At 36.2% G+C, this 27685-nt stretch overlaps 3 protein-coding genes and 1 long non-coding RNA gene across 4 annotated transcripts; 2 read left to right on the top strand and 2 right to left on the bottom strand.

The window, feature by feature from the left end:
- Positions 1–3804: 3804 nt before the first annotated feature.
- LOC125476479 lies at positions 3805–8364 on the top strand. Its single transcript, XR_007257741.1, has 4 exons — positions 3805–4247; positions 4525–4586; positions 4775–6782; positions 6875–8364. It is a non-coding gene; the product is annotated as an uncharacterized LOC125476479 (long non-coding RNA).
- An 8890-nt stretch (positions 8365–17254) lies between these two features.
- Positions 17255–19635, top strand: LOC103951047 (peroxidase 42-like). Its single transcript, XM_009362362.3, has 4 exons — positions 17255–17545; positions 17897–18085; positions 18363–18528; positions 18838–19635. Exons 1-4 carry the CDS (start codon positions 17303–17305, stop codon positions 19248–19250), a joined length of 1011 nt encoding a protein of 336 aa, XP_009360637.2. The 5' UTR covers positions 17255–17302; the 3' UTR covers positions 19251–19635.
- A 3017-nt stretch (positions 19636–22652) lies between these two features.
- On the bottom strand, positions 22653–23786 carry LOC103951133. The gene is made up of 3 exons (XM_018646797.2): positions 23588–23786; positions 23413–23473; positions 22653–23309 (listed from the first exon to the last, which is right to left on the bottom strand). The coding sequence occupies exons 1-3, from the start codon at positions 23776–23778 to the stop codon at positions 22731–22733; spliced, it is 831 nt and encodes a 276-aa protein (XP_018502313.2). The 5' UTR covers positions 23779–23786; the 3' UTR covers positions 22653–22730.
- A 96-nt stretch (positions 23787–23882) lies between these two features.
- LOC125476469 lies at positions 23883–25442 on the bottom strand. Its single transcript, XM_048582653.1, has 3 exons — positions 25221–25442; positions 24208–25050; positions 23883–24077 (listed from the first exon to the last, which is right to left on the bottom strand). Exons 1-3 carry the CDS (start codon positions 25440–25442, stop codon positions 23883–23885), a joined length of 1260 nt encoding a protein of 419 aa, XP_048438610.1.
- Between the last annotated feature and the right edge of the window lie 2243 nt (positions 25443–27685).

The following is a 27685-nucleotide window of genomic DNA, read 5'->3' as shown; positions in this document are numbered from 1 at the left end:
CTATGCACATAGTCTTGAATATAATGATTATAAGGACACTCTTTAACAACAAATAACGCCAACTTTAACGAGTACACGTAACTTTTAATATAAGTCATTGTAATAAAATGTGGTTGATATATTCATTACTTAGTTCACTCACGAATAATGAATAATATCTTCTTAAAGAAAGAAAATAGCGAATGAATAACAGATTTAATACTAATAAATATGATATTTAGTGCTTGGAGTGGGAGGGTTAAAATGGAACAACATGAAGGTTTGGGATGACGATCTCTCAATCAAATGCCTCCTTAAACGTGTCATCTTGCAATTGGAGGCCAGACACGAACCAATTCGTGTTTCCAATTTAACCTCGAAACAAATGATACAGATGCCGGTAGAGATGGCAAATCGACCCATTAAGTTGTTAAAGAGTGTCCATTAAGATCTATATAGTTTAATTTTACCTTACACTATCACCATAATTACCAATTTCACATCTATATTATAGTGATATCAAATTAAACGGATCTTAACTAGTACCCATTAACAATTCAATGGATTGATTTGCCACCTCTAGATACAGGTATGATAGGGTTAAACGTGTGATGGGAGATATGATGTATTACAAGAGCAACTCAAAAATAATTTTATTTTCAAGTCCTGATAGGATATTTAACCAATCTCATCACACCATGTGCTAGTATTCGAAAGTATAATTTTTATGGATAGATTTTTAACAAATGCCATAGCGATATATATAGAATCACTGTTGTTCTGAGAAAAATATGAATCAGAATCAATAACTAATCACAAAAACTGATCAAACCAAAACATGGGTTATTAAGTGAACTGAGAAATGATCCAACAAAATGACCGAATGCAGCAAAATCATAGGTGAGCTAGACCAAGAGAAAACATAAAATCACGTTGGTTTGATTCAGAAAGAGACTCACAGAATTCATACCTTGTCGTTGCAGAAGTTGAAGGGGTAGGGTCCTCGTAGAACAAGACGGATAATAGTTTTAATTATATATTATTTTAAATTAGTTTCCTCTGTCAATCTTTGGTTCATATTTTTTGTTTTTATTTATATATTATTTTTAGTTATGTAATTGCAATTTTGAAAAGAGGATGATGGATACTTTTGTTGAATGAGAGAGAGGGGGGCGCGGATATACGAAGAGGTCAATCAGTGATTTTGTATTTGTTGCTGCCAAAAATCATTTGATTTATGCATCGTTTGTACTCATATGTTCATGAGAACATATACATACCGTTTAAAAAGACGACAAAGAGAGCAAAGTATAACAAGGACTCAAATGTTCACATTAGGACATTAACATAAGATTTCCAATCAAAAGTACTTTCGTAACTTTCTAATGTTAAAAAATTAAATTTGATTAAATTTGGAACGCGTGAAAATTTTGTACTCTTTTTGTCATTAAGAAAGATGAGTAGGGTATATTATAAATAAACCATTTGTTGGTTGTTAATTTGTATATATTTCCCTTCTTTGTTAATTGATATGTCTTAGTTTCATTAATAAATATGTGTAGAAATTAAAGTATGGAACAATATTATAGATGAAAATCATGGTCTTACACCGATACCGGACATTTCAATGTTAATTTTGTCTTTTTTTCTTTTTATATTGAGACCCCAATGTTGGAATCATGAATCCATCAATGAGCGAGATTGTTATCTTGTGTCGTAAAAGGAAGTTTTGCCTCAATAACTTATATTAACCCTTGATTAGCAGGTACTTTTAGCTTTAGGATAGGACCATATGTTAGTTATCAACTTATCACGAATGTTCCATGCATACATATGTATCGATCGAGTAGCAAACGGATCTCAGGGCATCATTGTTTTGGCCACCACTTACCCACGTCCGCATACGGATTTGACAAATATATATTGACATAGACCACCAGCTCAAAAGAGGATAGGGCTAGGGTTGGGGGTTAACTCTCTTTAGATGGTGGCCAAACAGGTTATTAAAACCAAATACTATTATACCGTATTACTAAGTAACTAAATGGTAGACTTTGAATTTGTATTACGTGAACTTATGCATAGATTAGAAGATTGGTGAAGTTTTGCAATTGTTTTGTTGACTGTAAAAGCCCTAAGACTATCTCCAATCTTTGAGGATAAAGCTTAAAATTTAAGCCAAAATATTTGAAGTCATAACTCATAAATTGCTTTTCTCTTCCGACTCTTATGACTTAAAATTTTAGACCAAGATTATTAAATAATAATTTTAACCTTTTATTTTTAGGTAACTTTTTTGAAAATAAAATTCATGTAGATTATCTTAATTTGTTTTCATAAACATTTTAATTTAAAAATATTTAAATTTCAATATGTGACATTCCGCTTCGAGATTTATTGTATTTTATTTTTAGTAGCCACGTAGGTGAATCTCAATTTTCGTTTCACTTTTTCAATCTTATTTTATTATTTTCAAATAATACTCATTTTTATAAATGTATTACCGTAAGGAGAACTTAATTCGGATTTGTAACGGAAAAAATATGCATGTTTCAAAATTGAGGGCAAAAATGATAACTTCGCACCTTGAAAATGGGTGACATCTGACTAAATTCAGACCAATTCCATGCATATGTCTAGAAATTTTAAACATAAGATATAATGTGGGCAAATGGCCATTAAAATAATATCATTTGGGATTTAAAAAACCCCGCTTATTCAGAGATCAAATCTTCTGCACCTAAAAATGGTGCAGCTTTTATGTGGGCCTAATAAATGTATGACACGTATTTATTATTTAACTTTTTTTAATTTTATTGTCATAAATTTAATATGTGTTAAACATTTTTTAGGATTACAGAAAAATCACATCCACTATGAATGCAGAAGATTTGATCCCTCCTATTCATCGATTCTAACCAATCAGACATCATCAATTATCACTTTCCTTCACACTTTTAAATACACTCTCCTTTCTTTTAATTCTCGCTTTCTTTCACATTTTTAAATACACTCTCCTTTCTTTTCTATTTACAGCCGTCCCTCAGTCTCAACCTACTCACTCAATTAATGACATGTTTATCAACCAGAGTTGGAATGAAATGAAAAGGAATCATTCATGATTGAAAGGATTTCAGTGTTTACTAAAATTTTAGGGAATCAAAAACACATGAGGCCCATCTAAAATCCTGAATCACACTTCGGAAATTCTCGGATTTGAATTGTTAGGAGAGACCTAGTATTTGGATTCATGGAGAAACTCTTCATCTGGATTCTAACTTTTATACCTAAACAATCCTCATGGTTTTCGGCTAATCCGAAAGTACCCCAACGACTTCACCTTTCTATGAAATTTTAGTAAACACTGGAATTTATTTTTCTCTTTAATAAATTATTTTATGAAATGTTTTTTTATTCTTAAAATTAAATAGAGATAAATGTAAAAATATTTGTTAGTAAAATAAAATAAAAAACAATAAGGGCATTTTAGTAATCTTATTGATTTATATTCTAATTCATCTGAATTAGTAAACAACTTATATGAACTAAAGTTCTTTCATACACCGATTCCAGAACATTTAGGTAAACAACTTCAACAGTAATCCGATTTTGATTCCTCCTTAATCCAATTTATCTTCAATTCAATTCATTCTCAATCCAATTCCTCTATTTTGATTACGGTTACGTAAACAATCCATAAATGCGTTAAACGCGTTAACTTGTGTTCCCAAATTGCCCTCAGAATAGCGGGAAAATGGAAGGTTAAACGTGTAATTGGGTGATGTGCTGTCTTCCACAAAGGCTATATAAAGAGGGGCTAGGGTTGGATGGATTATACCTCTGCTAAAACCCAAGCAAAAATCACTGTTCTTTAACAGTCCATGTGTTCTAATTTTTTTTGCCATTTTACCCTTTTTCTTACAGTGTAGCACAGTAGAAATGCCCTTCGGTTCCTTTGTATTCTGAATTGTTTTTTACCGTTTTCCCCTTTTATTCCAAGCGTCTGTCATCCATTTTCCTTTTGCTTCCGTGCTGTCTTCGTTTTCGTTGCTTTTTCTGCCTGTTTTAGTCTCTCTCAAACCTGTGTTCTCTGCGTTTTCGATCTTCACATCGTTCTCATCTTTTTCATCAAAATTATCTGTCTAAATTTCTTGCGTTTAAAACCCCTGGAAAAGTTAATTGTTGCTGCAAATTTGTCGTCTTTTAAGACCCATTGGATTGGTTTTTTGATTTTCTTAGGGTGGATTTCTTACCTCCAAGGTTTGTTGGTGAGTTTTTAACTTTTTTTATTAATTCTGTTTTAATTTTTTTTGGGTAGTTTTCGATGTTGAGGTGGGATTTGTGCATGAATTTTTTGTTCTAATTTGGGTATTTTCTTTATATCGTTGGATCTGTTGTTTTGGCCTATAATTTGTTTGTGTTTTTCGTTTTAGAGGGTGATGTTCTATGTTTTTTTTCAATTTAGTTTTTCTAACTTTATGTGTTTTGTTTATATCCTTAGATCTGTTGTTTGATTGTGTGATTTGGTTCTATGTTTTATTTCAGGACAATTTGTGGTTCCTTTTTTGGGGCTTCTGCGTGCAGATTTCAAGTCGCTTATACTCAAGGTAAATAATTTTGATTTTTTCTTTTTAGCCTTTTCTGTAATGATTTTTTTTCCCCGTATTGTGAAAGGTGCGTTTTCTTTAGTGTGAAAGTTGAATATATGGGAATTTATTTATTTTTTTTTAATTTTGGTGTATTTGTTGTATTTTTTTTTTTAAATCTTGGATATGGTTTCTTGATGTTGAAGCAGAGGATGCGTGCTGCTGCTTGTGCTGGGCATTTTGCATCCAGAGTCCCAACCCTAACCCTAACCCAGCAACAAGGTATCAATTTTAACTTTCCTATGAACCCTAATCATTTCTGTGAAACTTTTATATTCTAAATATTTTATATTTTTTTATGTGTATTCTCTCCTCCAGTTCAATGTATCGTTAGTTTTACCTTTTGAGCTATTTTCTTTTTCCATTGAAGCACATGTGCACCCAACCTTGGTATTCAACGGAAGACTTCATGTCAAAACAATGTCCATCTTTAAACTCTTTTAACATAAAAGATATTATTATGCAATGGAAGTCCGACTCTGTGTACTTTATATGTGATAATTTTCTTAGCATATAATTTTTTGTTTAGAGTAGTGAATAAGAATCTTTATTTTTTTAGTGAGAGGGTGGAGTGTTCTCCCAAAGACTATTTAGGTCGTTTTTCAAACAAATTCGAATTGCAGAATTCAACTGTAATTATACCAAAGATTCACTATATTATGAAGGGGGTTTTGTAGATCTTTTTGAAATACAGTTTTTGATAAATAAGATTTTAGATATATCCATCTCGAAAATTTATATTGGACTGGTAGGAACATAGTTGGTGTTATGTTTGGGAATGACCGAGTGCCATTGATTTGGATGCTCTACAAGCCACGTTAACTGAAATGTTCGATAGAACTAACTCAACTTGTCTTATGGAACTCCTAAAACAAATTAAAATAAAATGAGTGAGTATGCATATAATTCTTGTGTGATTTATGTATTTTTTTGTTTGTTGTTTTTGTAGGCTTTGACTACAAGTAAAATTAATATATTTAATTTTTTTTATTTTTTTAAGCCGTCGGAATGCTTGTTGTATAACCATTACTCTCAAATGAGATCTGAATGAAGGATAAGCTACCGGACTTCTGTTGTTCGCAACATATTGGAAGACTCGGTAAGGTTGGGAAATAAAACCAACTTGCATTCAAATAATGAGAATTGTGCTCTCCAATATTCCTTGCCATTATGAGAATTGTAATCTCATAATGGCAACGAATATTGGAGAGCACAATTCTCATTATTTGAATGCAAGTTGGTTTTATTTCCCAACCTTACCGAGTCTTCCAATATGTTGCGAACAACATAAGCCCGATAGCTTATCCTTCTTTCAGATCTCATTTGAGAGTAATGGTTATCTAGCAGGTATTCCAACGGCCTACAAAAAGAGAAACTAAATATATTAATTTTGCTTGCAGTCAAAACCCACAAAAAAACATAAATCACACAAGAATTATATGCATACTCACAATTTCATTTTAATTTGTTTCTGGAGTATCCCAAGACAAGTTGGGAGAGTTCCATCGAACATTTTAGTTAACGTGGCTTGTAAAGCATCCAAATCAATGACACTCGGGTCCTTCCTAAACATAATACCGACGACCTTCCTACCAATCTAATATAAATTTTTAAGGTGGATATGTCTAAATTTTTTTTTATCAGAACTGTATTTCAAAATGATATTTAGAATCCCTTTACAATATGAATCTCTGGTATAATTGCAGTTGGATTTTGCAATTCGAATTTGTTTGGAAAACGACCTAAATAGTCTTTGAGAGAACGTTCAACCTCTCAATTAAAAATAAAGACTTATGCTCACTATACTTTGAACAAAAAATTGTATGCTAAGAAAATTATCACATATATGCTCACTATACTTTGAACAAAAAATTGTATGCTAAGAAAATTATCACATAGTGGACAGATGGACATTGTCTTGCCATGAAGTCTGCCATTGAAGATAGTGTGACTAAAGGTTGTGTGCACATGTGCTTCAATAGAATTAAAAAATAGCTCGGTGGAGGTAAAACTGGTGATACATCGAATTGCAGGGAGAGAGAATACACATAAAATATTTAGAATGTAAAAGTATGATTAGGGTTCATAGGAAAGTTAAAATTAACTGAAATGTTCGATGGAACTTCCCAGTTTGTCTTGATGAACTCCTGACACATTGTGAGCTTATGTGGTTTATGTATATTTTTGGTTGTTTTTGTAGGCTTTAATTGCAAGCAAAATTAATATATTTTAGTTTGTTTTGTTTTTAGGCCGTTGAAATACCTGCTGGATAATCCTCACTAGGATCTGAATAAAGGATAAGCTACTGGATATGTTGTTTGCAACATATTGGAAGGTTCGGTAAAATTGGCAAATAAAGCCAACTTGGAGGACTATTGGAATAATGATCCAATTTGTCAGTGTTCTGTCAAATTTCTTATATAAGATGCTTATCATAATGAGAATTGAAATTTATAGTATTTTCACAAAATTTAATATGCTGCTATTAAATAGAGTTTAGAAATTAAAATCAAATTTTAACCTTATATAAAATATTTTTCTAAACTTCTGTCTTATTTTAGTATTAATATATAGTTTTCTATTAAATTTATTGTACAACATAAATATTGTCTACTTATACTTAAAAAATACATAATTGTATTGGAATATATAGATTGTAAAATAAAATAAGTAATCATCTAAGTATTTAACAAGTTTGACAATTTATTGAAAAAAATAAAATACAAAATAAAGTTTATCTATTTTATGCTTAAGTGGACGTCTAATTAAGTCTTGTCGTTTCTTAATTTTTAAAAATAAAAATTAATCAGAACATGTCCAGACAAGAATTTTTAGAGCAATCATGATACAAAGAGAATAATATAAAAATTACGTGACACCTAACTCAAGCAAAAGCTTATATGGTCCCTAAATGTCTTTCCCCCTAACAGTGACAGGCTACCGACACTCTGACTCGCAATGAACAGTACTCGTGCCTGTAATAGTACATGCCCTAAAGATGGGTCGGTGGAGCTGTTAAAGATGATTAAAGAAAATTAATCACATGTTTATTAATCAATAAAATAAAGAAACCTAATTCCATGACTTTATGACCAAATATCTCGAGATCATGGAGCATTGATTATCAGCCTCTCAGAGAGCTCGGTGAACTTTACTGAGCTTCTCTCCTTTTAAAATGAGAGCATTAAAGTTCGAGTCTGGTGGTTAATTAGAGCAGTGAATACAAGGCTGAAGCTGGTCAAAAGCATCACATGTAAAGTGGGAGAGATTTTTCAAATCAGTATATAAAATAATATATTACGTGTTATTATATAAAGATGAGATATAAATTAATAACTTAATGAAATTTTCTACTACTTTTATAAAAACATATCATGTATTATCATATTCCAAGAACAATGAAAATTTTTTCGTAAATGTTTAATTAGAGCAGTGAATGCTGCAGTGAATACAAGGGAGGAAAATGGTCAAGAACAAGTATGCATATTTTAATACCATTTGTCCATCTCCCCTTTCATTTAATGGAAAGAAAGTACGGAAAGGGAAAGCAAAGAGAGAGAGAGAGAGAGAGAGAGAGAGAATATGTGGTGGAGAGATGGAGTGTTTTTAGACTGTGATTGTGACATAGCTGAGTGACAGCTGAAGGGAAGAGTGACTACACGGGGAAGAGGAGTAGTCACATGGGTGGTCTCACGGACTAAATCATGATAAATTTTTAACTGTAACGGGAATACAAATGATACACTACATGTTTTAACAAGAATGATGAAATTTTTTATTTTTTCAGTTATTAACTTTTTAATATATATATCTCATCATTTATTTAATGACACGTAATATACCATTCTGTGTATCGATCACATTGAAAAACCATAAAAGATTATGGTACAGTGCTTCTGTTTGAAAGCTGTGTTATTTTCAAGCCGAAAATCAGCATCTATGTAAAATACAGATGCTTCAATTTGAAAAGCTTCGTTATTATCAAGCTTAACAACTTTTGCTGTCTGTCTAAAATCAAGCTACATAATATATGATTCAAACTTGTTGCAGAGCCTTAACAAGTTACGTTGGAGTTGGGGCATAAGCACATTCCAAATTTCCGTTTGTTGATCTTTGAGTTTGGATGAGCCGAAAAAAACCAAATCTGCTGGAACTTTAGAGGGCGTTTGTTTGTCCTCACTAGGTTGGATTGAACTGGACTGGACTAGCTATTAGTCCAATACTGTGTTTGTTCCATGCTGGGACTAACATTAATGAGACTAAAGGGGACTAGCATGGACAAAACCCTTCACTAAGAGGTCTTAGCGAGACCCCCCAATAACCATGAGACTAGCTAAGACTATCCTCTCTTTCTCATCCCCGTCATGCTCAACGATCACTCCCGACAAACTCCTCGTCATCTCCGGTCACCTAGATCAATCATTAACTTTCCGACTCTCTTTCAGATCCATTTCACAACCAACTTTCATATAAAATATACCAAATTGAAGCTGAGAGTGACAAGATTACGATTTTACTTGAATCGAGGCCAAAATGTGGTCAAATGTGGCCGAAAAATGGCCTGGAAGTCTCGGCCTGTTTGGGTTTCTTCAAATGCATGACAGATTCGAGCATTCAAAGCTAAGATCTCGGTCTAAGGATGGTGATGAATTTTTTGGCGATGCTAACTTCATCCAATTTAACAAGGGTTGGCTGGAAAACACATCGGGAAACCTGCAACTCGTCGGAAAAATTGGAGCCGTGAGGTTCCATTCGAACAACGCATAGCTAGAGAGGGAGGGATGACAGAGAAATAGAGACTGGAATCAATAAGGAGTTTGACCAGGAATGAGAAAGAGACATGAATTGAGAGGTCTAAGAGGAAAAAAAGAGGGAGAGGGTGGGACATTGAGAGAAGAGGAAAAGAGTGGGACGGAAATGGTAGGAAAAGATGAAGAAAAAGATAAGATATAATAAAATATTAATAATTTATATATTAAATAATATAATATTAGAATTTGTTATTATCCAGCTTCTTAATCCAATACTGCACCAAACACTTCACTAAGTTAGTCCAGTTTAGTCTAGTCTAAGCCAGTCCAGCTTAGTCCTTGAAGCTAATCCAGTTCGAAATAGTCCGGCGCCCTTAGGGGTTAGCAGCACATGGATTACAACCTGATGTGTTTTACTGGGAACGAAAACCAAATCTGATGAAGCCATGGCAAGATGAGAAAGGAAGAATCTTCTACTCAATGGGAACCAACGTGTGGGCTATCCACTTCACTGGCATCTCAACCTTATCGTCCCCCTTTCAAGGGATATCGTGTAATCGCTGACTCAAAATCAATTCCTTAGTGATCGTCCTTGTATGAGTAACGTCTTAATCAAAATCAATTCCTTAGTGACCGCATGAATCAACAATGAATATACTTGGATGAAGCGTCATCAGCTGCCGTGCAAGTTGAACATCCAGACTCCTGAAGTTTTTAAACAAGTGAAAAGCGGGACAGGGAAATACAATGTATAAAATCCTAACAGCGAAATTCACCCGTCAATACCAACAATTCATGTTAAATCAACACATGCAATCCAGATTTAACAAGTAGGAAACTTCATTTTAATCTTTGGCAAAGATGATTCTTAGATTAAAACCATGAGTATGATCAAAATCTAATTTTACTTGCTTGATACATTAATAACCTCATTTATTAATTATATTTTGATTTATTAATTATTTCTCTTTTTTCTTCCTAATTTTTAATGTATTAATTTTATTTGATTATAATTTTCATTTTCATTTCATTTATCGTAATATATTTTGTTGTAAACATTTAGATAAACTAATTTTTGTTATACAATATATTTCAATGTACTTTATCTTTTCCATTTAGGTACATTAAATTTATTATAATACATTTTGGTGCATATATTTAAGTACACACATTTCGGTATATACATTTCGATACAAACTTTTGGGTACATTAATTTAATATAATACATTTCGGTACTAACATTTCAGTATATTAATTTAATATAATACATTTCGGTGCATATATTTTGGTACTAACATTTAAATATATTAGTTCAATATAATACATTTTGATATTAACGTACATTAATTGAATCTTTCAAGTTTGAAGAATATTAAATAAAAGTAAAAGATTAAAAAACTTTTTTTTGGTCAAAAAATAGATTAAAATTTGTATATTAATAAATTTAAATATTTAATTAGAGACATTAAATAAAGAGAATTGATATTAACAGTCCAAAAATCTCATTTGGCACTCCAAACTTTTTATAATTAGAAAGAAAAATACACTTATGAAGAGTGTAAAATGATATTTTTGGAGTGCTAATAATAGTTCTCTAAATAAAATGCACAAAAATAATTTTGAATCAAGGACACCAAAAAATTAAAATCAATATGTCACATCCCGGCCCGGGCGAGACCACTTCCCGGGCCCGCTCCACCACCGTAGCACGATATTGTCCGCTTTGGGCTTACCATTCCCTCACGGTTTTGTTTTTGGGAACTCACGAGCAACTTCCCAGTGGATCACCCATCTTGGGAGTGCTCTAGCCCTCTACTCGCTTAACTTTGGAGTTCCTACGGAACCCAAAGCCAGTGAGCTCCCAAAAGGCCTCGTGCTAGGTAAGGATGGGAATATACATTTAAGGATTGCTCCCCTGGGCGATGTGGGATGTCACAATCCACCCCCCTTAGGGGCCCGACGTCCTCGTTGGCACACACGAGGCCAGGGTTATGCTCTAATACCAATTTGTCACATCCCGGCCCGGGAAGTTCTCACATCCCGGCCCGGGTGAGACCACTTCCCGGGCCCGCTCCACCACCTTAGCACGATATTGTCCGCTTTGGGCTTACCATTCCCTCACGGTTTTGTTTTTGGGAACTCACGAGCAACTTCCCAGAGGGTCACCCATCCTGGGAGTGCTCTAGCCCTCTTCTCGCTTAACTTCGGAGTTCCTATGGAACCCGAAGCCAGTGAGCTCCCAAAAGGCCTCGTGCTAGGTAGGGATGGGAATATACATTTAAGGATCACTCCCCTGGGCGATGTGGGATGTCACAATCCACCCCCCTTAGGGGCCCGACGTCCTCGTCGGCACATTTCCGGCCAGGGATAGGCTCTGATACCAATTTGTCACATCCAAGCTCGGGGCGGATCACTTCCCGAACCCGCTCCACCACCGTAGCACGATATTGTCCGCTTTGGGCTTACCATTCCCTCACGGTTTTGTTTTTGGGAACTCACGAGCAACTTCCTAGAGGGTCACCCATCCTGGGAGTGCTCTAGCCCTCTTCTCGCTTAACTTCGGAGTTCCTATGGAACCCGAAGCCAGTGAGCTCCCAAAAGGCCTCGTGCTAGGTAGGGATGAGAATATACATTTAAGGATCACTCCCCTGGGCGATGTGGGATGTCACACAATATGTAATCTAACACCAAGTTTATTTTAAATTTCAATATTCTTAAATGATTAATGTTAAAGAACCCCTTTAACAAGTTTCTCACGTCTATTTTGCGGAAAATAGCCATAAAGTAAACAAAGAATAAATTTAACTTTACTCCCACAGGGGCCACAACAATGCTGAATCGGATGATTCTAGAACTCCCATCTGCAACCGGCAATGGCTTTGTAAGTGGTCTGCAATCATGGAATGGTATCAACATGTTCAATCACCACCAGCCCTTTCTTTACATCTTCTTTTACAGAACGATACCTGATGTCCATCAAACGATTGGCAGAAGATTGCTTCTTGTTTGTAGGGATGAACACCGCAGTCTTGTTATCACAATAAATGACTATAGGCCTTGAGATGCTGTCTACAATTCCCATAAGAGTGACCAAATCTTTGTTCCATAATGCCTTTTGTGTAGCCTAAAAAACAACAATGTACTCGTGGACATCCTATCATCAACACACCCTGCAAAATCCAAGTTTGAACACCCTATAACCTCCAGTTCTTCAGACTTCCTGTACGTGAGCATGTAGGATTTTGTTCTATATAAGTATCTCATCCCTCTTGGCAGTCGCCCAATTTTGCTCTCATGTGTTTGATTGAAACCTGCCAAGCATACTAATAGAAAAGGAGAAGTCTGGTCTCGTGCATACTTGGGCATGCATCAAGTTTCCCACCAACGATATATAGGGTTTACTCAGCTTGCTTTGCATCTCCAACCCATTTCTAGGGCACTGAGTCTTGTTTAGCTTACCACCTTTGCTCATTGGGACTTCACCACCTGAACAACACTCCATATTTAAGATTTTTAACACCTTTTCAATGTATGACCTTTGTGAAATTCCCAACAAATTTCTTAATCTGTCCTTGATGGCCTCAATGCCAAGTACAAAGGAGGCATCCGCTAAGTCTTTCATGTCAAAGGTTCATGATAACAATAATTTGGTTTCCAGCCACAAATTTAAATCATTGCTTGCAAGGAGTATGTCATCCACATATATATTAAAAAAATAAATTTCGAACCAACATTCTTAAAATAGATGCAGTCATCAACTTTATTCTCAATGAAACCAATGTCAGTTACCTTTTGATCAAACTTCATAAACCATTGCCTCGATGCTTGCTTTGGACCATATATTGATTTACTTAGCTTGCAAACTAGGTCTTCCTTCCCCTTTTCTACAAAGCCTGGAGGCTGTTGCATATATATATATATATATGTCCTCTTCCAAATCACCATTGAAGAAGTTTGGATGGTTAGATCTTGAAAGGAAGGTGTACTCCAGGAAAGGCGGCTCACATTTTTGTTTTCCTGTGAACGAAAATTTTTCAAGTGTGTTTAAAGAAAACAAGTGTCCATTGACAGATTTATCTGAAGGACAGACTGATCACTTTGTTAAACCAGTTATATGAGAAGAATTCTCGTTTACTGAGGTGAACTATTCAAAAGCCTTGGACATTGTAAAGGAATTTGGTGCCACTAAGCTGGCAGTTGAAGTCAAGAGAGCTGCCAAATCTCCCTCGAAAGTAATCAATGAAGTTGCGGGCTTGCTGATAAAGGAGAAAGAACTGCCTGCATAACTCTTAGAGAAGCTAACAGCAAGGTTTGTGTTTGTGTTTTTGCTCTTGTGCAAGCATGTAAACACATTTCTTTTTAAACTAAGCCTATTATAGAAGATTTGTTACCTATCACATTTTCAATTAAAACCTATAGATGAGGGATGCCCTATAATTTGCTCGTTAGTAGATTCAATGACCATGTATGATATTGAATGTACTTGTCTTTTTTAGATTGGAGCGTCTTGGAGATATAGTTGTCCTTCCGGCACCATCGTTCAATGATCCAATACGAGACTCACTAGGGATGGAGCTTTGGCATGTTATTTCCAAATCACTTAACGCTCATCCCCTTGCACGCCGAGTAAGTGATGTACATAAACCCTTAGAAGGTTGTTTAGTAGTTATTTGATTTACTCATGTTCATGAGTGGTTATTTGATCGATGCATTGTTCATGCGACTATCAGTTGTATATGTTCAAGACTTGAATCTATTTCAACGGGGCCAAGTTGCATCAACAGCTACAAGGGACATACTTAGGAGATTCTTGTAGGAGATAATGTATGTTCTCCTGGGGAAACCATTCTGAGAAGCTCCGCATGGCCTCCCTGAATTGCAGACATGAGATTGTTGTAGATTTGTTTGCTGATATTGGAAATTTTGTTCTGCCATTTCTTGTCAGGTACATCTCACTCGTGAATAGAATATACAGAGTCTGTTTCTTGGCCCCCCAGTTGCAAATTTCTTCAAGATTTGTCAAATCTTAAAGTATATAGGACATAGAAATTGTCAGTCTATTGCTGCTGATGTTGTTTTTCCCCCTTCAAGTTGCCTTCATGTATGCTGTTTCTAAGCGATGATGTTGGTTGACCAGGGCCAACGCAAAACTAGTTTATGATTGTGACAAAATGTTCAAGCGAATTCAGTTGGTGATCGATGCATTGTTCTTGAAGGAGATAACTGGATACAAAATATCATTCAACTTGTGCATTCACTTTATGTATTATACTATGCAAGTTAGGCACTTTGTCAAAGACAAGGTTCCGACGTGGTTGCTATAACATGATTGTCTTCTCACAGGGAGTGGCTGATCGGGTCTGTCTCGGTCTCATTCCAACAAGTGAGGGTAGCTGGGTCACCACTGTTAGGGCATTCACTTCAAGATCCACATTTTTGGCCTGCTTGATAATATCCGAGTTTTGTTTTGAATTTTTCTATTTGTTTCTGATGATTGAACTATATAAAATTTTTTCAATGAAAAATTGAATTGCATTTGTATTTCATTGTATTTAAACTTCATCCGATACAGAATTTTGAACATTCAGATAACAGAATTACGTGATCATCCGACCAAAAAGACACTCTCACCGCTTGCTTTTGGTCTTCTCACCCCATGAATACTGTCTTCAACCGAACGGCCGCGTGGTCATTCCGTAAAATTTATAGGACCGAATGACATGATCGCATGATTGTCTAGCTCAAGACATAAAACAGTACCACTGTTTAATAGCGTCTTAAGCCGGGTGGCCATCACAATGTCATGCGGTTCCCTCTTCTAGTTTCTAAATACAGATTGGACATAAAATTGGAAATCCAGCGGACTTGTGTATTAAGGAAGCTCACCTATAGTTGTCAAATTGTCAACGTAGGGCAACATTTTGTAGGACTTGAAACAGTCAATAAAAATATGTTTTGGAATGAGGAAATTCAGCAATGGGATTTAATTAAAAAAACAAAAAAAAGATGATGCATTCTATAATCTAGATACGTTGCTTGTAGATTCCATTTAATCTGCGGTCATATAGCACGCATGTTGCCATCTGCGACTGATTTTAACATTTTTTAATTGAATAACGTCAAAGATAGAGTGTCCAATTATAAGCATTATACTCCCGCATACAAGAAATGAGTACATTTCCAACATATCAAGAAAACGGTCAAACAGATCAAGTGTTATAATATAATTAGTTAAAAAAAAAATTATGTGCAACCAATCGTATTATTGCATTTGGTGTACTAAACCGTGTTCATGAAATATTGAAAAACTCTCACTCAACGTGACTTGATTTGTGGATTTCGTACACAATTCATTCATATATGATATGAAATAGAGAAATGCTAAGTAGACTTTTTCAAAGTATGACTTTTTGTTGCTTCATGTTTTTAACATAATACTTTGTAATATTGGCATATAAATTGTGTCAAAAACATAAAACAGTAAAAAATTCGAGAGTCCTATTTTTGAATAATTTTCTTAACATTTTTCTATAAAATATACAGATGAGACGGATAATATTTTTTTTTTTCGTCTGCGGGGAATCTGATAATCAATGCTCCATGTAGATCTCGAGATATTTGGTCATAAAGTCATGGAATTAGGATTCTTTATCTTATTAATTAATAAACATGTGATTAATCATCTTAATCATCTTTAACAGCTCGAGATCCATACTTAATTAGTTTAAGAAGATAATTAATCTGTGAGACACTGTCATTACTCTCGGGGCTCCGCCAACCCATCTTTAGGGAATGTATTATTACAGACACGAGTAATGTTCATTGCGGGTGAGAGTGTCGGTAGCCTTGTCACTGTCAGGGACCGTATAAGCTTTGCTTGACTTAGGTGTCACGCAATTTTTATATTATTAACTTTGTGTTATGATTGCTTTAAAAATTCTCATTTAGACCCGCTTTGATTAACCTTTATATCTTTGAAAATTAAGAAATAACAATTAAACTTGACTAGACATCCAATTAGGCATAAAATAGATAAAATTTATTTTGTATTTTATTTTTTTAATAAATTGTCAAACTTGTTAAATACTTAAATGATCACTCATTTTATATTACAATATATATATATATATATATATATTTTTAATAATATGTATGTTTTAAATATAAATGGACAATATTTATATTATATAATAAATTTAATTAAAAATTTTAAAAACGCCTAGCCCATGCCTAGACTCCTAGCTCTATGCACCTACTTGCTAACGCCTTTTAAAATCTAACGTTTCTTATTAGTGTTACATTCTAGTGGTTCTTTTAAAGCCTCACCAAAAAAAATAACGAGTAGTTTGCAGTGGGGCTGCTGCTTTTCTGGTTGATCCGTAAGAATCTGGACTGTAAGATCCGGAGACCTTCGTTTGCCTTCGGTTTCAGCGTTTCCCATAAAAAAATAATAAAAAAAAATATTTGAAGTTGCTGTCAAATTTGACAGCAATCTTTGCTCTCAATCCATGTTAGCGCCATATAAGAATTGACATTTCTGTTAAAGAATATTAGTATAGTCTTTTATTACTGTTATAGTTTATGTGGATATTTTGACATCCACTTTAAAGATGATCTTAAAGAACCTATAGTTTAAGTACTTTTGTTTGTTAAAAAAGCATCCAGTTCAGTCGGTGCATCGTAAAATTTCTGATTACAAAGTGACAAATTTGAGCACAAATTGAGAGCATTAAAGCTCAAGTCTGGTAGTTAATTACAGCAGTGAAGACAAGAGGTGGTCAAAAGCACCACATGCAATTGCCCCAAATAGCAACAAGTGTCGCATATGTTAATACCAGTTTGTCCATCTCTCCTTTTATTTAAAGAGCCTCTCAGCTCAGTGAACTTTACTGATATCACCACCAGCATAAGCAGAAGCAGAAAACCATGGCTTCTTCTTCTTCTTCTTCCAGAACTCTCTTGTTCTTCTTTGCTTTGCTTTCTCTCTCAGCAGTTTCTTGCTTTGCTGAGAGCAATGAGCAGGATCCAGGTCTTGTCATGGACTTCTACAGGGACACGTGTCCTCAGGCTGAAGAGGTCATCAGAGAACAAGTGAAGCTTCTCTACAAGCGCCACAAGAACACCGCCTTCTCTTGGCTCAGAAACATCTTTCATGACTGTGCTGTCCAGGTATATATTCATTCATATGAGTCACTTTTTTTCGTAATTATCTGCCGGAGAAACTTATCTACACCGTAAATGACTCTGTCGTGTATGTCAAGCCTCGTACTAACACACTGTTAGGTGTTTTAAGACTCGTTTGAGACTCTTTCTGTAGGCAATGTTTAGCTTAAAAGTGCTTATGCTAGAAGTGCTTTTATTGTAAACATGTCCTAATTTTTCTCAGAAAATCCAAGTACTTCTTGGAAAAAGCACTTGAAAGAACTTTTAGCCCCTCTTGAGATGCCGCCACAATAACTCCCGTAATTTGCTAGGTGTTTCTACTAGTGAAATTATTAACCAAGTGTTTTCTTTATGCAGTCATGTGATGCATCTCTGCTGCTGGACTCAACAAGGAGATCGTTGTCTGAGAAGGAGATGGACAGGAGCTTCGGGATGAGAAACTTTAGGTACATTGAAGAGATTAAAGAAGCTTTGGAGAGGGAGTGCCCTGGTGTTGTTTCCTGCTCAGATATTCTTGTATTGTCTGCCAGAGAGGGTGTTGTTAGGGTATATTTTCTCTATACCTAATTTCTCTTGCTTTGACTTTCTGCTTTTATCCACTTTTGGTTCACAACTATGTTCTGTAAAATCAGAGATCTGAAGTTGGTTAATTTTTTTTCTCAAATCTAATTTAGTAATTTACCTTTTTAATATAAAGGTCAAAATTGCGAAGAATTAGTACTCAGATCTATTTACTTTCTTACCTTTTCTATGTTGTTTTGCTAAACTGTTGAAGTAAATATTTAACTAAACCATATTTTTGACTTAATTACCGTGTTCTCAGCTAGGAGGCCCATTCATTCCTCTTAAAACTGGAAGAAGAGATGGAAGGAGAAGCAGAGCTGAGATCCTTGAGCAATACCTTCCTGACCACAATGAGAGCATGTCCGTTGTCCTTGAGAAGTTTGCTGACATGGGCATTGACACCCCCGGTGTGGTCGCCCTTCTAGGTATATATGCTCTAGAAAAGCTTTTACTAGAAGCGCTTTCAAATGTTAAAATAAAAATCGAAGTGCTTTTTGAGAAAAATCGTTCTTAAGGAAACACTTTTAAGTGTTATTTCAACCCAAAAGCATTTTTAGGCCTCGTTTGAGAGTGCTTCTTTAGAAATCGCTTGTGCTATAAGTGCTTCTATGATCCAAACGAATTTTTTTAGAGAAACATGGTTATAATTGTTTTTTGTTCTCTAGTAATTTTTTATATAAAACATTATTAGAAACACTTAAATATTTGGTCTTATTTATTGTAACCAATTACAGGAGCTCACAGCGTTGGAAGAACACACTGTGTGAAGCTGGTGCACCGGTTGTACCCAGAGGTTGACCCTCAGCTCAACCCTGATCATGTCCCTCACATGCTCAAGAAGTGCCCTGATGCTATCCCCGACCCCAAAGCCGTTCAGTACGTGAGAAATGACCGTGGTACCCCCATGATCTTCGATAATAACTACTACAGAAACATCTTGGACAACAAGGGTTTGATGATGGTGGACCACCAGCTAGCCACGGACAAGAGGACAAAACCCTACGTCAAGAAAATGGCCAAGAGCCAAGACTACTTCTTCAAGGAGTTTTCGAGAGCCTTCACCATTCTCTCCGAGAATAACCCTCTCACTGGTAACAAGGGCGAGATCCGACAGCAGTGCAATGTTGCCAACAAGATCCGCGACTAGAAAAAAGCAACTCTTCCAAGAAGCACTTATCTTCTTAAGTTATGCAACTAATGGAGAAAATGTGTGCGACAAGTTGCTGGATAATAAGATGGGTTTTTTTACCCAGATGTATGTTTTGTTTTTATGGAAGTTGGTCAGTGCTAGGGTTAAAGGGCATGTGGTTTGTTGTTCATGTTTGCCCTTGTTCGTGATGCACTGCTTCTGATGTAGGGTTTCGTTGTATCTGTTGGCTTCTTCTCTTGGGGTCAGATGGACATGGTGGATGGATGTCGGGATGTGTGTATGTATTTATGGATGGTTTGAACTTTGAACATGTATTATGATGCATGAATTTCAATGATTATTGATGATTCATGCTTGCAAATTAAGCACCGTTTGCACATCATGATGATGTTGTGAAACTAATTACATAATCAAAACCCATCCCGCGGCCTCGTGTATGGTTATGCTTGACTAATATGACCTGGTGGATTGTTCTGATGGTAGCATATAATTCGTTATCTATTGGATTTAAACTCTCTCTTTAATATGGTTTAAAGTAATAATATCATTGCTACTCAGTATTACGGTATGATAGTATTTCTCTTCACGGATAAGATTCAGAGTCTCAAATAAAGGAGATAAGTGATAAGAGGACTAATTAAATATCGGTTGTTGGGTAGATGGTATAAAGAAGGGGAATTCAGAATCAATGATTAATTAAACTATTAGAGGATGGTTCCACAAGCTTTGCATTATTGATTTTAAATAAGTAGAAAATGCCAAGACAAGCAATGATAGAAAAGGAAAGAAAGCATATGAAAGGCTCATATGGCAACAGATGGCATTGGATCTAATCCTAATGTCTTTAGATGTGAATCCTAGAGACAGATTGTTACACGTTTGACAATTCTTGAAGAGAGATTTTTCAGTATGTCTGAAATACGTACACATACGTGATATGTCATTATACAAGTAAAGTGACACCTAAAGAAAAAACTTTCCACCACTTGTATAATAACATATGATGTGCCGCCCCTATTTCAAACACATTGAAAAATCTCTTGTTCTTAGATGTGAAACAACTTGGGTATATTGATCGATGTTGAGTCCACGGACAACGTCATTTATAATCAAGCACTTTTTACAGAAGTATGAGACTCTCATGTATTTTGATCTCACTCGACTCTACGTAAGTCTCACAAGTTGTGTAAGAATTATTGTAATTAAGCAATTTACATAAATTTCTCTCTTTCACATATAATACATTATTATCTTGTGCACTATTGCTCATCCGCAATTGATATTCCTTGTCGCATATTTAGCCAATAGAGACAAGGTTCATGTTAATTGTATACCTAGCTAATGAAGACATTAAACTAAAGAAAAGATTGTGAAATGGGCACCCGTCGTGCCCTAATAAGGCCCTTTTGACTTGAGTTTGAATTTCGGTGCCAATTCGTGAATGCTCACGTCCAATAAGCCTACTCCGGATGCATGAGAAAGAATTTTGAAGAGGGAATCAAATTTGGGTATATGAGGAGGGTCACACTGTTATGGTTAACTTATTTAACCTACTTCTATATTAATGAAGACGTTAAAATGAGAAAACTGTGTCCCATTTATTCCACATCATCAGCTTTAACAAATTTGCTAACAGACTTTGAACGGGGAATGAAAATATGAGACATAATTCGAGTTTCGCAGAATTAAGGCAAGGGAGCTGTTCAGATGGTACGAATGGGTATGCCAGCCGTGGGAACCCGATTTGAGATAGTTTCAAAGGCCTTCAAGAGCGTAGCCTTTGAATCAATAATTTCTCGCACGCTTGGTTGCAAAGGTTTATAGTCAGAGAGAAGGTGTGGACTTCAATAAAGTATTTAACTTTAAAAGAGTTAAGTGAAACTCAATTAAATTCAAGAGATGTAAATGAAGTTAAGCACTTAAAAGAGAATAAGCAACACATTTCGAGCTTCAAGGGATTAACTAAGACTCAAATTGAATTTCATGGGGCGTATATAAGCCAAAAAAAATATGTTGGCGGAAAAAATTGTCAAATGGACATGTTCACTCATATAAATCGAACCATTTGGAATTGGGAACGACAAATGCCCCGATCAAATAGCAGTTAGGGTTTCTTCTTCGCGAGAGAGAATATCAAGGACTTCTGCAATGGATTCGGGTCTCGGAAAATGGGCGGACACTTGCCTGCACTGCGGCAAATGTGGACACGTCAGCCAGAATTGCAGGCTCAAGAAGCAAACAGTTGGGGCCGCCAACACCATCGAAGTGATCAACGAAGCTCTGTTTTTGACCGTCGATACCCCGCTGGAGTCGTGGATCACCACCCCCGGCGCCGCCTTCCACTGCTCGCCGCACCAGGGGATCATGGAGAAGTACACCGCCGGCAACTATGACAAAGCGTACCTGGCAAACAATGCGGCATTGGATATTGTTGGGAGAGGTGACGTGCGCGTCAAGTTACCGAGTGGGGCTCGGTGGGTGCTGCACAATGTGATGCACGTGCCGGGTTTGAAGCGGAATTTGATTTCTGTGAGTCAGCTGACGAAGGAGGGCTACCAGGTTGCGATAGGGCCCGAGGGCTTCGTGGTTATGAAAGGACCTTTGGTGTTGTCTTACGGTTTTGAGGAGGTTTCTGATTTTGTGTGCTGTGTTTCCAAGGAGAAGATTGATCCTTCGCAGACGTACTTGGTTTGAGCCCGGAAATCGAGTTCCGTTGGGGCAGAGTTGCTGAAATGGGACTAATTTGCTTGGTGAACAAGTTTAGATATATGAAATGGTAGTAATTAATTGGTATTAGTACAACCCAAATCAAGCTTAGCTCTGCTAGCAAAATGTTATGAATTTCGAATTGGTTATGTTAGTGTTATGTACTGAACTTTAATGCTAATGAAGATCCCTACTTTTTCAAATTAGCTTATGAATTGACATGTAATTGTGTGATTAATTCATGCATATTTGAATATTTTCCGAAATGGGTGATTTTCCAAGTAAAAGAGAGAGAAATCTGGCTGTGACGGCATTGCCCCGAAAAAGGATGGTGAAAATCTTGATGTTACTTGGGGAATCATATATCTTTGGTTCGTGGTGGATTGCTTAGAAGTTCGTAAGCCTGCCCTGCAAAAGATATTGGTGCTTGGTTGTTCCTGAGTTAAAATGACGACGAGATCTGTCATGAAATCCGAAAATGTGGCTCATTTTCTTGTATTAAGGACAAGATAGAGGAACTGAACAAAGCCTCTACCTTACCCCGAAGCAAAAGGCACTGCAGATGCAATGACTAAAGTAAAGTGTGCTGTATATGGTAGGTACTATATCTCCACTGTGAACTTAGCAGAAGTTAAATGGAACGTCACAAATTTTGAAATATACGTAGCGGATGATGTGAAGAAGAGGACCAAAAATGCATCACTTTGCATATGTCTTTTATTAAGAATAAGATAACTCAAGTTATGGTAATTTACAGGGAAGACAGATATGCTAATTCTTCTTTGGTTCAATACTGCTTGAACTGCAATCGTAGCCACTATCAGCTTCCGCCGAGGCCACGCCATTTTTTCCTGCTGCTTCCACCATTTTAGGGATCAATGGACTGCAAGCCGGATGGTTGTAATAGGGCTGTGGATGGACGAAGTAGTTTCCGGTAGAAGGGAAAGATTGGTACCCATATGTAGATTGATAAGGTCCCGGAGAAAATGTGTTCGGGGGAGGCCAATATACCATAGGCATAAAGGTGTTTGCTGGTTGTGGTGTAAAAATGTGATACGGGGTTTGACCAGAGTAGGAGATACTCGTACCAGCATTCGCGATTGCACAGTTTGAGATTGGTTGAGCATCTAATGGCGTCTGAGACGGGAATGTTGCCATTGCTTGAGCGTGAAGAATAGAGGTCTGATGACCTCCAAATTGTGTAGGAGGTGCAGAACTCAAAAGTGCAGTCTGTGGGAATGAAGATCTCTGTATGTTGTGAGGCTTGCTATTTGGGTGAGTTTGTTTTTTCGCCTTTGTTTTTGTTGAACCAGACTTGCCACAGAACTGCTGAGAACTTGGACTAGCCTGCTGAAAGAAAACAACATCAGTCTTCAGAAACTCGAATATATTTGTCAACGTTAAGTCGAAACTAGGAAGTGCTCAGATATATGAACTGGGAAGTTGATCTTACAGTATCACTAGTCATAGGATGTGGAAGAAATAATTCCTCCCCTTCAGCATCCTCATCCGTCCTACAAGGAAAAACACGTCTTGCTTTAGAATTCACTAATTTTTGAAGATACAAAATTATCCGAATAGCTTTTCCATAAACATTCATTTCCTAGTAGTATCTTAGAATGAAATACCTATAATACTTCTGAAGCAAGTCAAGGTTCCGGTATTTAGTTTCTCGTTGAACCAGATCATCAGGAAAACCAGCCATGAAAAGAAGAGTGATGCCCAAGGTCTTGAAGAAGAAGCTCCCACTGCGAACATGGATGAGCATTGCCATTCGACACATTAGTGGCCCGAAAGACTTCAGCTTGTTTCTTCCCATACGCTGCCTGACATATCTGAAACATATTTATGCAGATAAAATTTTATGTTAAGCTGCAAAACAGAAATCCTCGCTGAGTTAAAAGTTAATGACTCCAATAATACTTACTCATTTTGGGGAAGATTTCGTGTTCTTCCGCCATACTTTATGCAGAGAAATAGCCATGATGGGCAGCTAGAATCCGATGGTCGCATAGCATTCTCTTCTTCGAGTATTTTAACAGGACATAATGTCGGGTTCTGTTGGTTCGCGTAAAATACTTTCCTCCGAACACCAGGATTCTCATACAGAACATGCTCCTAGTATTAAATTAAGATAAAAAAACATGTCACAGAAATCATTAATGTTAAATGTCACAATGAAAGGGAATTGAAAGACTAATTGTGCAATGACAAGAACTAGAGCAAGCGTAACGCTAAATTTCCTTACCCCGGGATCTTTCGAAGACACAAATGGTTCTCCCTTCCTTAAAATGCTGAAATGATTGAAGTCTAACTCGTATATATCTTCACAGCCGTGCCTTATTCCGAGTGATGCGAAAACTATGATCTTCCTCATTGTGTGGGATTGAGCATTTTTCAGCAGCAGGGCTTCTGAATCAATTATTCTCTTCACTTCTTTCGGGCAGAATGCTACCTTCGGAGGTTTTTTCTGTTGCGATGTGCTTGCTGATCCTGCACGGAAAAACTCTGAGAAATTAAGGGTATCAGATGGCACCTTGTCACTTCCAAAATCACTAGGTTCTTTATTGTTTCCGGTTTGAAGTTGCATCTCATCACAAACTGGTCCTGTATCGGGTGTTTCATTCGTTTCTTGGTTCGCATTTGGAATCACTGGCTCGTTCCCACCTGCAAAAACTATTTCACATTGCGCATCCAATCCCTTATCAACAACTTCACATTTCGGTTCACTAACAATTCTTGAAACATCATCAGCAACTTCCCCTTCTTTACAGACATTATTAACACAATCTTCTTCCCGGTAACCATCATCTTCGTCATCGCTATCATCACTGACACCGCAGTCTGCTGAATCTCCGCCATCTTTAACTTTTTCTGAATGCAAAAACTGAGTTTCCTCCATGCTCATCCACTTGACTAGACGGTCTTCCGGAATTCGATCTGTAAGGGCCAAGCATTGCTTGTGGTGTTTCTTCTCCGAAGCCATTACGGTTGGGATAACATTTCCATCTTCGATTCCATTGTTGTCGAGTGCTGTCTTCTGTCGCTTGAACTTCTTTAAGCGTCTTGTCATTGCATTGGAAGAACGGTCCTGAATCCAAATATTGAGTGTGGCATTAACATTTGCTTTACTCATTAGAAGCATTTTTAGTTGTCAGAAAGCGCTTTTAGCCATTTTAGAAGCAGTCTCAAACACCGCTAAAATGCTCTAACAGTTATTTGAAAAAAAAGACAACCAAAAAATAAAAATGGTGGTCTTACTTGTCCGTCTGCTCGATGAGGAGGCTCCTCCTTCTCTCGTTCTTGTAATTGAGCTTCAAGAATTAGTATCCTCCCAATGAGTTCTGTATTCTTCTGCCGTTCCCTCTCGAGTTCGGCCGAAATCTCTGCAACGATATTGACGCTCTCACCTTTCATTCCTTCCTCTATAGCGCACAGTGCAGAAGAATTTACCAGAGGAGCACAAGAGTGAAGCTCCACCATTGATTAGGACAAACACCAATTAAGAATTAAATCCTTAGAGAAAATGATTTCTGAAGAAAGTTAACATATTTAAGCAAGGTTTGAATACCCTATGAAGCAAAAAACTGCAAAATGTGGAGGGTTTTTCTTTTGTTGCTTGGTTTTTGTTTCGGTTTGTAAATTGGAAAAGTAGAGCCGCGAGGGGGCAGACATGCAATTGCACGTGCACATCTCTCCATCCTCTCTCTCATTAGACTTCAGTGTTACTAACTCTACATCAAATCTATTCATCTATCAAAGTGATTCTCACACTCGTTTTTCTTTTTTGTTATGTTTTTCTATTTATTTATGATATTTAGACTAAATAAATTAAATAAAAATAAACGTAAGTATACATAAAAAAGATGAATAATGTGCAGAGATCCGTCCTCTTCACTAGTTTATTTTCTCATATCAAAGTTAATAACCATAATCATAATTATCACGGGGTGTCTCAATGATTAGGGACAAATTCAAGTCTTTGGTTCAAACAACACTTATGCAGTCCAATTCTTGACGCTATTTAATCACATGATGATAGTCAAGTGATTGACATTTCTCTATAAGTCTTTTCGACTCCCAATCAGAACGAAGTCATCAACTAATCATTTTCAAAAAAGAATGAAGCTGGTAACCATAATATTTTTAAGTATACATATTTATTAAAATGATTGATTCCAATCCAAATTTATTTCATTTTTCAGGAATACTAAAATTTAATAAGAATCCAACAAGGCCTCACCATTTTTTAATTTAATATTTTTGTAAACGAGCTTTGAGTCTACACAATTTGGTGACAACAAGTCACAGTCACAGTTGTGAACTAATATAAATAAACAAAATTGTCCTTTTATGGAAGTGGTGAGGCTGCAGGTACCCCATCTCTCAGCAATGCAGGATTAGAGAGCATCCTATGCACTTTTCCTATTTAAATAATAGTACCTAGTTTCCTCACCAAGTAAACACATATCTAGTATAGCATTATATATCATAACCCCTCCTTCACTTTACCTCACCAACCAGTCTGTCACCTTTTGTATGCTGCTGTTCCTTAAAGATTATGTTAGTCACACTGCTAATCTAAACCAGCTTTGCACATAATCGGAACGAACGAGTTTCACAAGCGCACGCAGGGATGAGAATCGAGCTGTATCGTGTTAAGTTCTTGTACCGTTTCAAGTTAGTGTCGAGTACTAATTAAATCCTAACCAGAGCGTGTACGTTTCATGTTTACGTTAGGCTATATATAAAATGAGTGCAGAAAATTTAATCTCGAAAATTTGAGGTCTGTCTTGACGTGATGAATCCCATTAACCTCTTTTTCCCAGGTGGATGTATAAAAAAGAGGAAAATGATCCTCTTCGGATTCTCTTTGTGGGGATTCGAGAGATCAATCAATCATGTTTATTTATCGTATGTAGTGCAATCAGTTTTCGTTAAATACTATTTATATTCAATTTTAAATTTAAAATACTTTCTGACCGCATAATGTACGATGAACGAATATGATTGATTAATTCTCTAGAATCCCAAAAAGGATCCTTTTCCTAAAAAAGATGGGGTACACTGCACACGTGCACAGTATATATGGTCAGTGGGCAGCATGATAGAATATTACAACCTCACGTGGGAGTGCTTTGTCTCTTCAAATGCAATTTGTGTCAGGGAATATGAAGGCTAAAAACCTTGGATACCATCCTTCTAAGTTTAAACAAAAATCCACCTTTTGATTTGGGCACCTTCATTTGCTACTTTCCTAACTTAGTGTTCATGTAACAAGGAGTTACCAGCTCGGTTGATTAAGAGAGTTTATCACTGCATTAGAAGTCCTAAGTTCGGTTTTTCTCTCACAGTATCACTTGTATAAAAAACTCTAGTGTTACGGATAATTTCATGATAGTATCGCCTTGATGCTAAGGAGCAAATCTTTGATACTATGATAGCCCTCAAATTGGATGGGATCAACGTGGAATTGTGCATAACCAATATACCCATACTTTTATGAGAGACATTTTACGACTGACGAGATGTATGTGATTGAAACCAGTGGGCGCCCGAAATGGTAGCCATTAAGAAATGTTTCTTCCGGGTTTGTATGGAAACTGTGCTGGAGAAGTCCTACAATAATGAGTCCACACCCCTTGATTCACTGGCTTTCTAATTTTCAAGACAAATAAATAGTATTCTAACAAGAAATCCTGTGATCGAAGGGTGTCAAGTGGATA

The sequence above is a fragment of a genome, unplaced genomic scaffold (assembly GCF_019419815.1).
Source record: "Pyrus x bretschneideri cultivar Hongxiangsu unplaced genomic scaffold, Pyrus_bretschneideri_v1 Contig19, whole genome shotgun sequence".
Taxonomy (NCBI): domain Eukaryota; kingdom Viridiplantae; phylum Streptophyta; class Magnoliopsida; order Rosales; family Rosaceae; genus Pyrus; species Pyrus x bretschneideri.
This window is presented reverse-complemented; position numbering and strand designations above follow the sequence as displayed.

Excerpts from the sequence above, each read along its gene's own strand:
- LOC103951047 (XM_009362362.3), top strand. The coding sequence starts at position 17,303 with ATGGCTTCTTCTTCTTCTTCTTCCAGAACTCTCTTGTTCTTCTTTGCT. Across the intron at positions 17,546-17,896 it reads TTCATGACTGTGCTGTCCAG|TCATGTGATGCATCTCTGCT; the intron begins GTATATATTCAT and ends TTCTTTATGCAG. Across the intron at positions 18,529-18,837 it reads CGGTGTGGTCGCCCTTCTAG|GAGCTCACAGCGTTGGAAGA; the intron begins GTATATATGCTC and ends AACCAATTACAG.
- LOC103951133 (XM_018646797.2), bottom strand. The coding sequence starts at position 23,778 with ATGGGAAGAAACAAGCTGAAGTCTTTCGGGCCACTAATGTGTCGAATG. Across the intron at positions 23,474-23,587 it reads TTGCTTCAGAAGTATTATAG|GACGGATGAGGATGCTGAAG; the intron begins GTATTTCATTCT and ends TTTTCCTTGTAG. Across the intron at positions 23,310-23,412 it reads ATCCTATGACTAGTGATACT|CAGGCTAGTCCAAGTTCTCA; the intron begins GTAAGATCAACT and ends GTTTTCTTTCAG.
- LOC125476469 (XM_048582653.1), bottom strand. The coding sequence starts at position 25,442 with ATGGTGGAGCTTCACTCTTGTGCTCCTCTGGTAAATTCTTCTGCACTG. Across the intron at positions 25,051-25,220 it reads CTCATCGAGCAGACGGACAA|GACCGTTCTTCCAATGCAAT; the intron begins GTAAGACCACCA and ends ATTTGGATTCAG. Across the intron at positions 24,078-24,207 it reads TGTCTTCGAAAGATCCCGGG|GAGCATGTTCTGTATGAGAA; the intron begins GTAAGGAAATTT and ends ATTTAATACTAG.